This window comes from Lytechinus pictus, chromosome 5 (genome assembly GCF_037042905.1).
Source record: "Lytechinus pictus isolate F3 Inbred chromosome 5, Lp3.0, whole genome shotgun sequence".
Lineage (NCBI taxonomy): Eukaryota > Metazoa > Echinodermata > Echinoidea > Temnopleuroida > Toxopneustidae > Lytechinus > Lytechinus pictus.
In genome coordinates this window covers 7,389,324-7,406,896 of record NC_087249.1, presented here as the reverse complement: position 1 = coordinate 7,406,896, position 17,573 = coordinate 7,389,324, and the positions used below count along the sequence as shown (strand labels likewise).

The 17,573-nt window shown below is 39.2% G+C and overlaps 2 protein-coding genes across 2 annotated transcripts in view; both read left to right on the top strand.

The window, feature by feature from the left end:
• The first annotated feature begins 323 nt into the window (after nt 1–323).
• LOC129262486 (degenerin mec-10-like) overlaps nt 324–17,573 on the top strand; it is a 34,640-nt gene continuing 17,390 nt past the window's right edge. Inside the window, exons 1-8 of the mRNA XM_064099717.1 lie at nt 324–402; nt 7,630–7,978; nt 9,584–9,728; nt 10,635–10,711; nt 12,693–12,883; nt 13,962–14,065; nt 14,782–14,945; nt 15,347–15,457. Coding sequence (XP_063955787.1) covers nt 7,718–7,978; nt 9,584–9,728; nt 10,635–10,711; nt 12,693–12,883; nt 13,962–14,065; nt 14,782–14,945; nt 15,347–15,457 — 1,053 coding nt within the window. The 5' untranslated portion in view covers nt 324–402; nt 7,630–7,717. The remainder of the gene's footprint in view (nt 403–7,629; nt 7,979–9,583; nt 9,729–10,634; nt 10,712–12,692; nt 12,884–13,961; nt 14,066–14,781; nt 14,946–15,346; nt 15,458–17,573) is intronic.
• LOC135154091 (uncharacterized) lies at nt 3,768–4,247 on the top strand. The gene has a single exon (XM_064099308.1). It carries the CDS (start codon nt 3,768–3,770, stop codon nt 4,245–4,247), a length of 480 nt encoding a protein of 159 aa, XP_063955378.1.

The window sequence follows — 17,573 nt, the reverse complement described above, 5'->3', positions numbered from 1 at the left end:
CTACTCCTTTTTACCTAAAAAAACCGGAATAAAGAATACTAGCAAATTGAAGTTATATTCAAAAGGATATAAAATAAATGGGGCGCACCCCATACCCTTCGTTGGGGGGGGGGGGGGTAAATCTTAATTATTTCTTGAAACAGTAAAATAGAGTTCTCTATTATTACACAAAAACAAATACACTGTTTATTTCCTTGAAACTGTAGTGAAATTAAATTCACTGTCTAACCATAGGATTTAAAAGAAAAAAAAACGACATTTTTTTTACTTTGTTTTTTCAATCTGAGACACTAGACCCCAAACAAAATTGTACTGCCTATCAACATAACTGATTTTGAAGTTGTTCCGCGCTAACTCAAGCTGCACGATCTTTTCAGGTCGCTCTCAGAATAAGTCTTTAAAGTAAGGTTTTTCAAATTTTTGGTCGTATTGACCTTCCTCTGTTGGTTGAAAGTGAAGTTATGTGACAGTCTGAACAACTTGGATCGTTTTTAATTGTGCATAAGTGTGACAATTTGATTAGATTTACTGAGAAGTTTTCCCACGGATCTTGAGTAGTTATTCATCGAGCATGTGATCTTGTTTATCCCCGGATCTTCCCCGATAGTGTCGTCTTATGTCAAGGACTGAAAATGCTGCTGGGACAATATATCTTGCGATATATCCTAAGAGTTGTTCCCATTGTGATATTTACATGGTCAAGTGCACCTGATGTCGGTCCGACTCCCCACTCCATTGTACTGGACTTCGAGATCGATATCATGAACGGACCAATTCATCACTACACAAATGGGCAGCTTTACCAAATTAAACGTTCTATCAAAGGCACTGATTTGAATCGAATTAACCATTCAACATGGAATTTGCTGAAGGTATTAAACATTCTAAAGCGTAGAGGATGTAGAGGGGGAAGAAATCTACGTTTGAGGACCGGGAGCAGGAACATTGAGATACGCGTTTCCCAACGAACATCTAAGAATAATGTCACAAACCGAACATCCGAATCGAGAGAAAGGCAACTCACGAGCATTCCTACAAGTGACACACTTCGTAGAAACCAAGAATCGTCTACAAAGTTCGCGTTATGGAACTCACGCTCTATCAAGTCCCGTGGTACATGTAACGCCATCTGTGATTTTATCATCACCAACAGAGTAGACATTATGGTTCTGACAGAGACATGGATGACTGGCAATGAGAGGGATAGTCATTCTCTTGCTATTCTCAAGGAGACATTGCCCCATCTTGATTTTCATCATATTCCTCGTTACAGTGGGAGAGGTGGTGGAGTTGGTGTTCTCCTACACAAAGGATATCATGTATCTAGGAATCCTCTTGCGTAATTTAAGTCCTTTGAATACCTTGATTTGAATGTTTCATCGTCAAAATTTTGTTCTTTTCGGCTTATTGCGCTGTACCGACCACCTGCTTCTAAAAAGAACAAGACTCCTCTGGGCACATTCTTCAAGGAGTTCTCGTCTTTACTTGAGATACTTCTCTCATCACCTCAGAGACTTATCATTGCAGGAGACTTTAACATCCACATTGAGAAGTCGAACAGAGCAGAAGTGTTAAATTTCTTGGATATCCTCCGAATGTCCAAGTTAAGGAATCACATCACATGCTCGACTCACATGGCAGGTCATACCTTGGACCTTGTCATTTCAAAAGATGATGATTCTTTGGTGTCCTCGGTTAAATCGATGCAGAGCTTACCATCAGACCATTCTGCCATTATATGCCGTCTGAATACGCTTAAGCCTAACCCAGTCAAGAGACTCATCACAGCAAGGAATCTGAAAGACATCGAAATGGACAAGTTCTGTCTTGACATCATTTCCTCCAATTTGTACAGTGATGGTACACCGGTTTCTAACCCGGAACAGCTGATGGAACTATACGATAAAGAGCTTCGGAGAATCCTTGATGACCATGCACCAACAAAGGAAAAGGATGTTATATTGAGACCCCATGCACCTTGGTATACAAAGAGCCTCCGCCGGGCGAAGCAGGAACGACGAAGGAAGGAGCGTCGTGCTGAGAAAACGAAACTGACTGTTGACAAGGAGACCTACCTGGATAGTTGTAAGTCATACAACGAGCAACTTCTGCAAGCAAAGTCCAGTTATTTCCTTGAAAAGGTGCGTGCTTCTGACAGTCGTGCTCTTTTTCGTCTGACTAACAGCCTTTCTATACCAACACAGCTGATGGTTCTTCCTGAACATGACTCTGACCTACAACTCGCAACGTCATTTGGTGACTTCTTTGAAACGAAAATCAAGAAGTTGCGCGATGAGTTGAACTGTTGTCCTAACCAAGACATGTCTGTACAAGTTCCTAACACGTGTGATGCCTCTTTAGCAGAATTCGATGATGTCACAGAAGATGAAGTGCTGAAGACAATCAAAGCAGCCTCCAATTCTACCTGCAATCTGGACCCAATTCCAACATCTTTGCTAAAGAAATGCACGCCAACATTGCTTCCTATCCTCACTGATGTCGTCAACAGTAGTCTTCAAGCAGGCGTGGTACCAGAAACAATGAAGCAGGCAATTGTGTCACCAAGGATCAAGAAGGACAACCTTCCTCGAAATTAACTCAAGAGCTACCGACCCATATCGAACTTGAGTTTTGCGGCAAAACTGGTTGAGAGAACAGTTGCTGGTCAGGTCAATGATTATTTGGCAACTAATAATCTTTTGCCAGATGTCCAGTCGGCATATAGGGCCCATCATTCGGTTGAAACAGCTCTAATAAGAGTCCAAATGACATTCTTCTGGCGCTTGATGGTCACAAGTAAGTTGTACTTGTCCTCTTAGAAGAGAGCAACGAAAGTAATCTCCAGGATCAAACATCTTCCATACAAGGAAAGGCTTAAACACCTGAACTTACCATCCTTGGAGTACAGAAGAAAGAGAGGTGACATGATTCAAGTGTATAAGATCACTCATGAAGTCGACAGGCTTAACCCAGACCACTTTTTTCAGCTAGCTGACAGTACTACAAGAGGTCATAGGTTCAAACTTGTAAAGCCAAGATGCAGAACAAATGTGAGAAAGCAAGCTTTTAGTCACCGAGTAGTCAATGATTGGAACTCTCTCCCAGCTGAGGTAATTGAAGCTCCCACAGTAGACACCTTCAAAATCAGGCTAGACCGACACTGGAAAGATAAGCATTATGATTCCCACTACTCTTAACTGGATATGAGAAGTCAATTTTCACCAACTTGCCCCACTGCCTCCTTAAACTTATTGAAACTTATTGAATAATAATAATAATAATGAAGGAAGCTGACAAAATTAGAAGATAGACCTGGAAGCTCGACTGCTAATTCAGCATTCTTCCAGTATTTGCGGTAAGGTAAGGTAAGGTAAGGTAGACTACAGTGCGGCATTCGACACGATCGACCATCGAGTCCTCTTAAGAAGATTGGCTGAACGCTATGGTTTTTGTGACACGGTCCTAAGTTGGTTCCAGTCATACTTGCAAGACAGGTCCCATGTAGTGTCAATAAACGGCTCTTCCTCAGGAGTTTATAGTGATACGTGTGGAGTAGCCCAGGGATCTGTGATTGGCCCACTTACGTTCACACTCTACAGTGCTCCAATATATGATATTGTAAAAGCACATGGATTGGACGCGATGATGTACGCCGATGACACCCAGATATATTTGACTTTTCAACCAATTGACAGGGCTCAGTCGCTATCCAGTATCAGTGAATGTCTTGCAGATATCAAAGCTTGGTCTAAAAAAACATGCTCGCGATGAATGAATCTAAAACAGACATAGTTCACTTCTCATCACGTTTTCGGCCCTCACCTGAATCAGTGTCTGTTGCTATTGGAAACCAGGTAGTTGAATCATCCTCCCACGCAAGAAACCTTGGATGCATAATGGATCGCCATCTTATGATGAAAGAACATGTTGCAGCAGTCTGTCGCTCTGCCATGATTGCTATTCGAAGAATAGGACAGATCAGACAATACCTTACGACCCAAGCGACGCAGGCCTTGGTCCATGCCTTCATTACCAGCAGACTTGACAACAACAATAACAGTCTCCTTTTTGGACTTCCGCAAAATCTCATCTCTCAGCTACAAAGAATACAGAACACTGCTGCTAGAATTGTCAATAAAGTCCTTCGAAAACAGGATATATCCAAATCACTCAAGCAACTGCACTGGCTACCAGTAGAGAAGCGTATTATCTTCAAAATCCTCGTCATAACATTCAAGAGCATCTAAGGAAAGTCCCCCTCATACATCGCGAGCACGATCAACACCTACCAACCCTCCCGATCACTTCGGTCATCCAACAAGAACCTTTTAGTTGTTCCCAGTGCAACCTCCCACACCCATGGCGACAGAGCCTTTTCAGTTGTGGCTCCTACACTCTGGAACTCACTTCCTCTTAGCTTAAGATCCCATTCTTCTCTAAGTTCCTTTAAAGTAGCACTTAAGACATATCTCTTCCGTAAATAGTATGATTTTTACAGTTAATATGCCCGTAGTTAAGCTAGTATTTTAGATATGTAAGGTAGTTACGTTGGATGTTTAGTTATGTAAGGTAGTTAAGTTGATAAGTAAGTTTAGTTTATTAAGTTAAGTAGTTAGGTTTTTTGATGTAAAGCGCTTAGAGAAATTTTGTTAGCCGCTATATAAGTATTGAATTATTATTATTATTCTGCCTAACCGGCCAAATGTGTCACCTCCATCCTTTCTTACGCTCTCACATGTTTATCCCCCTTCTCATCTCCCTCTCTCTCTCCCCATTCCCTTTTCTCACCTGTTTAAAAAATATCAGAACCCCCGCCCCCCCCCCCAAAAAAAAAGAGAGAGAGAGAGGAAGTTCCACCACAAAGAATAAACTTAGAAAAGGAAATGAAAAGGAGTAAATCTGATATTATTTTCTTAACGTATTGTCACAATCTATCGCAAAATTAGCTTGTTTTTATAGTAAAGAGGGTGAAAAATTTTGCTTGCTCGCTCGCTTCGATCGCTTTCAAATTTTGCTCTATATGCCATGCTTGGCCGCTCAAAATTTTTGGCTCATCATGCCATTGACATAGCCTATTTGGATATGACAAAATCGGAGATTGTGTTCAAGTTTACCAAATCTTTTCAGAATATCATTAAGACTTAAAACATCCTTGTTGACCAAAGAAAATAATATGAGGAAAATCCTAATGGAATAGAAATCAACCTTGTTATCATTTTTCAGAATTAGCTATGAAAATTGTATAAAAATTGTTGTCAACATTGCATTCAGATCTGTCTGAATTGTTCTTGTCATCAAATAACTAAAATCTTCATCATAATCATTATTACGATCATTATTATCAGTATTATTAATATTATCATTATCATTATTAGTCATGATAACAACACATAAATATATATTTTTTCATCACTGCTGTTTTCTTTGTAACATAATGTGATGATAATTCTTGATAATGGTGATAATTACAATTGATGGCACTGCTAGTACACTTACTACTGCTGCTGCTACTGCTATTGTTGACTGGTAGAATTGACCAATAGTGTCATTAAATATACAGAAAAATTTTAACATTTATAATTACTTATATAAAAACAAATGAAAGTACAAAATACGAAATGCCTTGAAAATGCCTTGAAATTTCAAGGCTCAAAATCCCCAAGGCCAAGGCCCTCTCAAGGCCAAGGCTTGAATGTTCAAGGCCAAGGTTTTGAAAAAGTAGGCCTTAAGGCGCCTTAAGGCCAAGGCCGAGCATCAAGGCACTACACCACTAATCCATACCACTTCTAAATTTTCATGTTCAATATCAGATCTCCTAGTATAAGAAAACAGATTTTTATGTAGCATCCAATTCCACCACCACTAACATTGCGATCTTTTCGTTCCAGGATATATCCCTCAATATTTACCTGTCGGTGATCAATAGTTTCATCTAATCAGGTCTCAGACATAGTAAATATTTCAATCATATTTTGCGATAAGAAATGACAAATACATGTATGATCCGATTTGTTTCGGAGACTTCTTACATTTAAATGAGATATTACAAATCCTTTACCAATATCGATATTTTTACTTATCGATTCTTTTCCAGAAAAAATACTTATCGTGTCTCTTGTTACAGTGTTAGCATGATCGTCAATGATGGATTCTACATAGAAGGGTAATTCATTAAAAGTACATTTATTACATACCCATCTGACGAAGAATGAAAAAAAATCATGATCAATCGATGAGCATGAAAGGTGCATCCAATGTGAGCAACTCACACAAAGAATAGCATTTTTATTATTCTTGATAGATCTCGAACATACGAGGCAAGGATATTTTGGCAACATTACTTCTAATCAATTTACATGGCTTATTAATCAGATGGAGAACGAAGAGGACACTTTTAAAAACGTACGTCGACATAGACGACTGGTACGAGATGACGTCATCTTTGGCCTGCCATATGCCTCAGGTCCTCACACACGTCCACTATCAGAATCGAGAACCTCACCACATCCATTTTGCGGTTCTCCTAAATCATAGTCTACGTTATGTTTATCATATTCGAAATTGCTTTCTGATCTCCAAAATATATCTCGATATATATCTTAACTCGCGTAAAAAGGTCTTCTGGGTCGGGCAGCGTGTCATGACCCGCTGGTCATCGCGCTGTTTCACGTGGACGTACGTACACGTACAAGTCGAGTGAAATCTAAAGTATTCGCATCTGTAGTGAACAAGGGCAGACGACGACGTTGACTCGAACGATCAGACGACTGCTACGCCGTTCTCGTTCACTGCTCCTAAAACTCTCTATTAACTACTAGTATTCAATGTCACGTTCAGATGAGATCCTCACCTTTTTGTGAGAACAGTGATTTTACAGTCATTTGTCCAGATTTTCTTCACCTTTTTGCACTTGCGAGCTTTGTTGAAAAGTAATTGTCTTTTCTTAGTTAGATGCTCGTTGATGTAGATCTTGCTCCCTCTCAGTTTCGTGCGAGACCTTTAGAAATCATCTCTCACTTTGTATCGCGCAAATTTCACAATCAAAGTTTTCGGGTTATCCGTTGCCTCATCAGGATTCCTTGGGTAAAGACGGTGGGATCTGTCGATGTCCTCGACGACTATGTCGATTAGCAGCTTCTCCTCCGCAAGTTTCACAATCCTCTCGTTGGTATCATGATAGTAACCATAAATACCAGGATTGTTTTAACGCTGTTTGATTTGGCTTCTTCTACATGTCCGAATAGATGTCTTGTCAGGAAACTACTTTAATATTTTCCCTCCTTTAAGTTCAATTACGGAACACTGCCATATACATGATATATAATAGGCGCCTTCAACAGAGGATAAGTTTAAGTTACTGCAGAATTCAGATAACGGTACTTCTCCATCAGACAAACATGATGTTAAGTAAGATCCACCCAGGTGACTCCCTGATGTGTTTCAGCTGCATCCTCGGCAAGACAAGCCGAGAAACTAAATGTATCCTAAATCCTCCAGGAAACTGACAAGAAAACGGAAATGACAGAAGGGAAAGAAAGAGAAAAACTTTGATTTTATATTTTGAAATTAGCTTAATGCTTAAATTCCAGATTTTAAATATTGGTTTCCCTCTTTTTTCATGTTATTCAGATAAAAACGACAGCTGATATTCCTAGACAGTGTCTGCAACCCAAAGACGGTAGTATCTTGGATCTTCGCTTGGAGCACTCTACAGATCATGGAAGCCCAGCAGGACGATGGAAATAAAGTTTCCTGGGACTCGACTCCTGCTCGCAAAGAGGAGAGTCTACGTAAGCTGATTGACAGTCGCATGGAGGTTTCGTCGGCCCATGGCGTACCAAACATCCAGCGGGCCTCACATCCAACCATCAAACTCGCATGGACTGTCATCTTTCTGGCTGGCACTGGCGTGATGACGTGGCAAGTTGTCGCTCTCTTTCAGGCCTACTTCGCATGGAACTATACAGTCAACCTAGAGGTGAGTTATCGGTCTCCATGTGTGGGTCTGTGGGTATTGGCGGGTAAAAGGTGGGTTTTAATGGGTGTAGGTGTGAATGGAAGATTGTGTGTTGATATGAGTGTGTGCGGTGTTGGGTATGAGTATGTGTGTATGTTTGTTGGAAAGGTGTTTTAGACCCTGTTCTCATCTAATTTTCTTTATATTATTTCCCTTAAACCAGTTTAGCAAACCAGAAGATCGTTTCGCTAGCATAATCATCACCATCTCTTGATCTTGTTTCCAGAACGGCAGAACCCCCTTCAAGTAAAGTGATCTTGTTGCCATGGGAATGCTCTCAGAGAAGTCGCATTTTTCGCGCGAAATTTGAATCCGCAGCGTGGACATTCCACACACACTATGTACCGAGAAGCAAGCCCAGCATGCACAATTCGTAGGCCTACTTCCGTGGTTGTGTCCTCGTAAGCCGGTTTAACAAAGCAAAGTAGGGCATGGGGCTACTAAGTAGCTCCATGGTTAAAGTACTTGAAAGACGTAGATGAAAAAGTTCTCCATCCATTTGGCCATCTATCGGCGACGCCATATCTGCGGCGGCAAGGACTAACATGGCCACGCCGCAATTTGTTCTTACAAAATCACTGAAAGATGTGAAATAAAGCTTTGGTACACAACTCATACAAAGATTATTGCCGATTGATTGCTTGACGTGGCAATATTTGATTTTTAATGCCGCAGGCATATTTTTCCTTAACTGCACGGCGATCATGCATTTTATAATTTTTCCATTGCCCGGTATAGCAGGGCTTTATCCCTCACTGTGTACCAGTAGTCTGCAGGCACAGACCCTGATTGAAACTTTGATCAACAAGTGTGACTCCACGCAAAGTCTAGCAAATACAAAAACTTCAGTGCACAAGACATGAGTAGGCTGCACATTCAGACCCGTAGCAGTGAAGGGTTAGTGTACCAGTGCCACTGAGCATGACTGCTCCATTCCCCCTTTTAATGCGAGTGGTTGAAAATGGATGTGTGCATGCGCGTGTAGTCTGCAGGCACAGACCCTGATTGAAACTTTGATCAACAAGTGTGTCTCCACGCAAAGACTAGCACATACAAAACTTGCTGTTTCAGGGCCTTCAGTACACAAGGCATGAGGAGGCTGCACATTCAGACCCTTAACTCGAGTGAAGGGTTTGCACAGCAGACTAATGGAGTAATGCGCGCGCGTATGTGTGTGTGTGTGGGGTACGTGTGTGTGCATGGGATGGGGTACTTGAGGGTGCGTGTGATGATCTGGGGCTATTTGATAGTGTGATTGGATGTCAAAGTGTGGGGTGTGTGTGCGAGTATGTGGATGAGGGTGCGTCTGTCTGTGTGTGTGCGTGGTCTGTGTACGTTATTTTTTTTAAGGACATGTATCCATATAACCGCTTACGTCATGCAGGGAACTACACTTCAATTCAAACTCTGCCATATCATTGCATGTGGAAGTTAGGAATAGGCTATATAATATAATTGTTCGTCATCTAAAAGGCTATGATAAACCACGTATATATTTCGGACAATTTAAATGAAGTTAAACCCGAATTGAATCTACATGTATATTCATTGATTCACCGTATGCAGGTAAAATTCAACCGGACCCAAGATTTCCCCGCGATCACCATCTGCAACACGAACCCAATGAGGAAATCTGGACTTGAAACCAAGGACTCTAAGTTCCAAGAAATATTTGACTTAGATTACAATCCATCAACAGCAACCACAGAAGGTAATTGTTGATCTGATACTTTGTTGCTTGCTGAATATCCTGGCAATGGCTGAATCCGTTTTTTTTTATAAAGTAAATAATAAGCTATCTTTTTAGATTTGACAACAAAGATTGAGTCCTAATTGGTTACATTTATGGATTAGAACAATTCTAACCATATGATAAAATCAGGTGTTTAGAATAACACGAGGACAAGGGGATAGTCCCGGTCCTCCCGGGGATAATATGGCATTTCACATTACGAAGTATACATACAGTGCTTTTAGTGAATCCAGGTGGCCCCGATCGGGTAAACGCCTCCCCCCACCCCTGATCAATGCTGGGTTCACCCAAGAGGATACAGCAGAGCTTGCTTGTTTGTATAGCGCATTTGTCGTGTATTCCTTTTTTTTTTGGGGGGGGGGGCGGCGGACGAAAATTAACGGAAAATATGAACTATCATAACTGTCATAATTATTTAACACCTAGTTTGACGTTATATGACGTTTCAGCATAGTTTGTTTTGCTCTTTCTCCATTCTGGGCGCGTCGTGGTCTAGTGATCACGACTCTCGTCTTTCAATCAGAGGGACGTGGGTTCGAATCCAAGCCTCGGCGTGTTTTCCTTCAAGAAATGTACCCACATTGTGCTTCACGGCCCAGGTAAGGTGAATGAGTACCCGGTCGGATTTTTACTTAAATGCCTTAGCGCCCATATGGCGGCTCATCTACACCCGTAGTATTTTTTTACGTTAGCAAGTATCAAGCGCGGTAGATTATATGCAATTGTAGTAGCTGCACTATATAAAATGGACCATTTTAACTTATAGCAGTGATAGACTTTAATCTAAGAATTGCTCTTTCAAATGTAATTTAACATTTAACTTTTTGTAATATAGGCTTATATTTCTGTAATATATAACTTCAGGTGGCAATGAACCCCCTATCTCTATGGGCTCTCAATCTGGCAGCGGACCGCCGGAAGGTCAGAATGAAAGGAGTGAGGTAAAAACCTTATATATTTTTAATCTAAATAATTATAGTTCATAGTGGAGGGAATCGTCAAACTGTGTTAAAAGTCCCAGTACTTCTCTCGTTAGAAAGGAAAAACGGTAAATTGGTACAAATATAAAAAGTCTCACATCTCATGATTCCATGGAAAATCTGGAAATGTAAAATATTTTGATTTTAGCTTGTTTTTTTAAACTAGTCTTATTCATGTAAGGCCCCCATTCAACAGAGCCTACAGAGGGGAGACCTTTGAAGGACCTTTGAAAGACCAAAAATTGGCAAGGTCTTACAACAGTCTCCAAGATCACTGAAATTTGTCATCTCTGTGGAATGGCTCAGAAAGACCCATCAAAGAACCCCCCTCCAAAAAAAAAAAGTGATTGGTATTTCTTGTCTTACTGGGCTTAGACTAGTCCTATAAAGATCTTTCAATGGTCTTTCAGAGATCTTTTATGCAACAAGTGATCTTTCAGCATTATTTCCATGGGCTTTGCCTGGTCTTTCAATGATCTTTCACAGATCTTTCTGTTCAATGATCTCTCATGAGTTTTACAGTGATCTCCGATAAAAATCCTGAGAGACTTTCGAAAGATCATGGAAAAACTAATAAGACTGCTGAAAGACCATCAAAAGACCATTTCCCTGTAAGACCACTGAAAGACTGTTTTGAACCGTTTAAAAAAGTTTTGGAGATCATGGAGACAATAAAGACCTCTGAAAGATCCATCAGAAATCGTGAAAGACCTCAAAGATCTTTGAAAGTTTGTTGAAAGACCTTTGAAAGATCAAGCAAGTTTCATGGTCTTACAGCAGTCTTTCAGAGGTCTTGCTCTCTGTGGAATGGGGGTTATAATTATGTACACAATATCAAATATCAAATATTTTACATATTTTATAGATTTAACATGTTAATTTTACATTATGGGGTAGCAAATGAGTTATTACGTATGTCAAATGCTAAAACACAAATAAATAGTGAATGCATGAAATCATCCGTTTTCTTATTCGACCCTTTTCGTGTCTATTGAATTGAAAATGTATTGATTTGTTTCTTTCTTCTTGCACATTCGATTTTGATTTAACTTTCGGTGTAACAGTTATGGTTTTGACTTTCTCAGTACTACATACGAGCTTTTTTAAGGAACTTGAAAAGTAACGATCATGCATGTGTATTTCATGCACATAATTGTGATATGGGGTCTGCGCCCACTTGTATCAGTCAGAAAGAATGTGAGATAATGCGTTGCCCCGACTTGGCTTCGAACCCTCGACCCTGTCTATACGACAAGACTTGCTCCACGCTTTTAAAATTTCAGATAACTCTGTTCACTGTATGAACCTTGCAGTATTTGTTTCACAGTTTAAGCAACCTTTCTTAATTCATTTAGAATTACTTATAAAAAATTGAACTTTGTTGTTTAAGGTTTTAAACACTTGTTTACATTGTTTAATGAACTACTGCTAAGGTTCAATAATCGTTGTATATAAATTAAAAACAGCGTTATTACTTTATCTAGCAATGCAATTCCCTCACATTTTTAAAATGATTATAATTTATCCAATCCTGTTAATTATAATATCATCAATGAAACATGATATAAACTGCATAAAATTTTGTGGGCGCGTTTTGGTCTAGTGGTTCTGGCTCTCGCCTTTCAATCTGATGGTCGTGGATTCGAATCCTAGCCATGGCGTGTTTTCCTTCAGCAAGAAATTTATCCACACTGTGCTGCACTCGACCCATGTGAGGTGAATGGGTACCCGGCAGGATTAATTCCTTGAATGCACGAACGCTGAAAGGCAGCTCGAGCTAAAGCCGGGGTAATAATAACAACAACAATGCGCCTCAGAATAGATTGTTTATAGATAGATGGCGCTATACAAATGCCTATTATTATTATTATTGTTATTATTATTGAAATACAACCCTCTGATAGTAGTTATAATCTATATATTTTCTTTTGTCATTTTTCAGAATGTCCAAGATTGGGCTCAGCGTGTCTCACAACCATTATATTATAACAGCAAGTCGTTGCATTATGCAAGATATCGCCTTCGACAGGTTGCTCTCGCCAACAAAAGCATTGAAGAGCGGATTTCTCTTGGTCATTCTTTAGATGATATGCTTCTAGACTGCTCTTGGAAGGGGATTCCCTGCTCGCCTGAGTAAGATAATTTCGTAACTGCATTTGGTTTGGGGGTGACGGTGTGAGTTTACCTTACAATTCTTGCTAGAACTACTCTCTAAAATAACGCAAAGGAACTAATCTAGTCCTTAATTACGCTCCCCTCAGAGTGAGATGAGGGACCATTCCTGATGGAATGAGATTTCAATCTTTCAAGAGTGAAGTTTTAACTTTGTTTGGAGTGACAATGTGCATCTTTTAAGTGTAGACACACATTTGCAGAACACGGACCATTGTGTACCAAAGGGTATAATGACCTCGATGCTACTTCAAATTGAAAATGTTAAAGACCCGGTCCCACAGCACTTGCGGAGGCAAAGCGGATGTAAAATGGAAAAAAAATCTCGCCTTCTGTTGGAATAAGCTTGCATACGTGTTTCATACGCTCTATGCTTCGAGCATACGTCCGTTGTGATTTCATCCGCGCAAAAAGTTTTGAGCTGCACAAAACTTTCAGAACGGATGAACTTTCCGCCGTGTACGATGTATATACGCGACATATACGAAAAACAAACGTTCTATGTCTTTTTTCATCCGTTAAACGTCCGCTGTATCTCCGCTGTATCCTCTCTGCAACCTCTCGGCATCCTCGCAGCTCAGATCCACTGAAGCTGAACAACGGAAAGAGGGAGGAGAGATAAGGAATATGGAACGTCTATACATCGTAAGTAACACGGAAATATATAGGATATAAGCATATGCATCTCGTAAATAAAGTATCAAAAATCCTGGTAACCCCTTCGGAATAATATTGTCATCCACTTCCATCCGTTTTCATCCACAATTCCGATGAACAACCGTTTAACATCCACGCTACATGCTACCCCCGTCCATTATTTTCCGTTATGTTTCCGCAAATTTCTGGAGTGGATGAAAACGGATGGAAATTTTGCTCGTCCGCTGTGTCCTTTATGAATACGTTTTACTTCCGTCGGCTGGTGGGACCAGGCCTGAAAAGGTGGCTTCAAAACTGGCGTCGGGTCGGCTTCAAGCCCAACCCATGTTTATTAGGGACCTTTGTTAACTTCCTCAGAGTCTTGTTCGTTTTTTCTCTCTAGAAATTTTACCCAGATCTACGACTCTCAGCTGGGCAACTGTTACACCTTCAATTCTGGGCAACATGGGGAACAACTTAATACCCATCGACCAGGCTCATATTTCGGTAAGAAAGACCTCGACCCTCTCTATTGCTATTAATCCGACGCTTGTTCGTAACCTGGATGTCATAATCACGGGGCCACCGATTGGCTAGATGTAACAGAGGCTTGGAAACCCTGATCCCCTAAAAGAGCATTCACTTTTCAGAGCCATGAAATGGTCCATGTGGTTTCAATTGATATTTTTTAGTGCAGTTTTGATGAAAGGTAAACGTACACTTCTCTGAGAGAGTACAAACTTTATGGTTTAGATAGCCCGCCATAGTTAATGTGAGACGAATAAAATATATGAAACGGATCCATATCCGAATGACATCGAGGAGGAATGTATTTATTATCCTTGGATTATCATTGGGACCTGTGCCAAGTCAGAAAAATGACAAGTAATATCAACAATCTCAAATTCATACTCTTCAAGTACGAACTCTAAGAAAATACGCATGGATACTATACACCAAAATAAATCATAAGAGGATCTGATAAAAGCATAATAGGAAGACCCTAAATGAAACAAAAGGAATAAAAGAAGAAATAAAATTCATTTAAAAAAACAACAACAAAAACAGGACAATGTTGTAGAGAGGCACATATTTTTTAATATGGGTCTTGGCCCTCATTTCTAATTATCTTAATGATGCCATTCAATCAGATGTCATTTTAACAGCGATCTAATCAATCTTATTGTCGATGACGCCCACCCCCCCCCCCCCTCCCTCCCCAGGTCTGTCACTGGAGCTCTTTGTTGAACAGGATGAGTACGTGGAAGGAATGACTCAAGAAGCTGGTTTTCGTGTCAAGATACACCATCCATCCAACATGCCGTTTCCTGCCGAAGATGGAATTCTCATATCTCCTGGTTTCAACACCGCCATTGGGCTTCGCATGGTGAGTCATCCCGCCTTGTCGCCTTCCTTATTTTGTCCAAAAATGCACTTTTTAAAGAAAAGTTGACGTTGTTATAACAATGCGTTCAGTGCAAGTGAAATAACAATTTACATCATCTGCGCTGGCATACAGATAGCAGGGAATGGGGGCTAGGACCCCCCCCCCAAAGAAAATAATAATAATAATAATAATAATAACGACTAAGAAAAAAAACCGAGAAAGAAAATGAAAGGAAAAAATACGAAAATGAAACTATTTTTTTATATTAAAATTTATACCAAAAAAAATATTTAAAGGATCAAAATTCTGCTCGCTACCAGCAGCAAAGTAGTAGTAGTCGTAGACGTCGTTGTAGCAGAAGTCATCGTCATTATTGTCATTATACGCATTTTTTTTTGCAGCTCGAGTTGGATCGGTTACCTGATCCGTATGGAGATTGCAAGGCTGACCTGTCCGAAGACATCGCTGATGATTTGTATCATCAACATTACAATATTACCTACAATAGAAAGGTACGTGTGCTAAGATACTAAAGATTGATTTGATAAGAAATGCGTTCATCGTTGAAACGGTATACGACCATAATTTTTATATAATTTTGCTCCTTCTATTTTCCTTTTTCCTTTCTGTTTATTTTTGTCTTTAACTATGTTTTTTTTCTCGCGCATCTACTTTACATACATATGGCGCTTTTCCATTGAAACGTGCTCGATGCGTTTTACCATAATTATAATGACAAAACATTAATAGCGCACTACACCTTACAAAAGTCTCAATGGGCGTTATGAAAAAGAAGAAAAGATAAGGGAAAGCTGCTGGTAATGCTATGATGATATTATTATCAGTTGAATAAATATGTTTCATATAACAAATTTGCGGGCCTTAAATGTACCATTGACATGTCAAGAAGGTGAGACAAGTTATCTGTCCAAGTCGACATATAAAAAGTTGTGTCTGAACATGGCGAGATACAAGTCGACATATAAAAAGTTTTGTGTCAACATGGCGAGATACAAGTCGACATATAACAAGGTTTGTGTCAACATAGCGAGATACAAGTCGACATATAACAAGTTTTGTGTCAACAGAGCGAGATACAAGTCGACATATAACAAGTTATGTGTCAACATAGCGAGATACTTTCGCCAAATAAAAAGTAGTTCTACAGTGCGAGTCAGAAAAAATGTTACACTTCTTAAATTAAGTATTTTCAAAAGAAAATGTGGGATTCAGAGAGAATTTTTAGCATATAACTATGTAAAGATAAAGTAAATATTCCTTTGTCACTTGGTAAACTTTGTTTCAGTGTTGTTATGGTTGAGTGCACAACAGCCACTGTTTGAAAAAGTGTCGAAACCCATTTGCGCCAAGTCAAGTGATTATCTGATGAAACAGAGACAAAAGCATTCACAAAAACATTGAGCGTAAATGTTATGCGTATGTTAATTAATCAAGAAAAATAAACAAGAGAACCAGTAAATTATCTTCACTGAAAAGTTTCTTTTCATTGTCATTTTGGCCACAACTTTGACAAAGCTTCCCGCCTTCAAGCTTCCACATGTTGTCCATTTCTCTCCGCACTTCTGAGCTCGATGGATCATTGCTGCCTTGGCACTGCGAAGTGTCTACCTGTCTACGTCTGGGGGTAACTGAAGTCAAAAGTGTACAGCACCCCACCTGCAGATCTGGATGACTTGCAGCAGCGCATCATCAGAGCAACATGTGGAAGATTGAAGGCGGGAAGCTTTGTCCAAGTTGTTGCCAAAATGACAATGAAAAGGAAGTTTTCAGAGAAGATAATTTATTGATATACTGGTTCTCTTGTTTATTTTTTCTTGATTCATAAACATACGCATAATATTTACACTCATTGTTTTGCGTGAATGCTTTTGTCTCTGTTTCAGCAGGTAATCACCTGACTTTTTTTTTCTCTTTAAACCTCTTTCGAGGGACTTTATTTACATCTCTATAATACCGTTTACATATCACAAAGTATATACAGTAATCAAATTAATCAATCAATAAATGAGTTCCAGCAATTTGTCAATTTCTTTTGTATTCTTATTTTTGGTAACATATTTTGAACTTAAATACCATCTCAGTTTCATTTTCAAATTCATCCATAATCTATTTACATTAACAAAGTAATAACCTTTTTTCATACTCGTTTCAATATAATTTCTGTAAATGGTGTATTGAGTAAAATTCAAAATGATATTAATTAAACCAGTATTTCGGTTCTTGTATATTCCAACCTAAAATTACTATATTTTCATTAACACAGACCTGTACTTTAGAAACAGAAAGAATTGTGTCTTCTACCATTTTCCATAGAGGTTTTATATTCTCACATTTTATCAACATATGCATAATTGTTCCCTTAAGTAAACAAAGATTACATTTATCATCATTTTTTAAACTCCATTTAAATAAATTTGATTGGGACGGAAGTATTTTATGCAGGAGCTTAAAATTAAATTCTCTAACCTTGTTATCTTTTATTTGTCTAAGTTTAAAATACAGGACTTTGTCCCAATTAATTTCTATCTGAAGTCCCAAATAATTTTGCCAAAACATAAAGAAAGATGCTTCTGTTTTGTTATGTTCTAAATAATAATGATAATAATG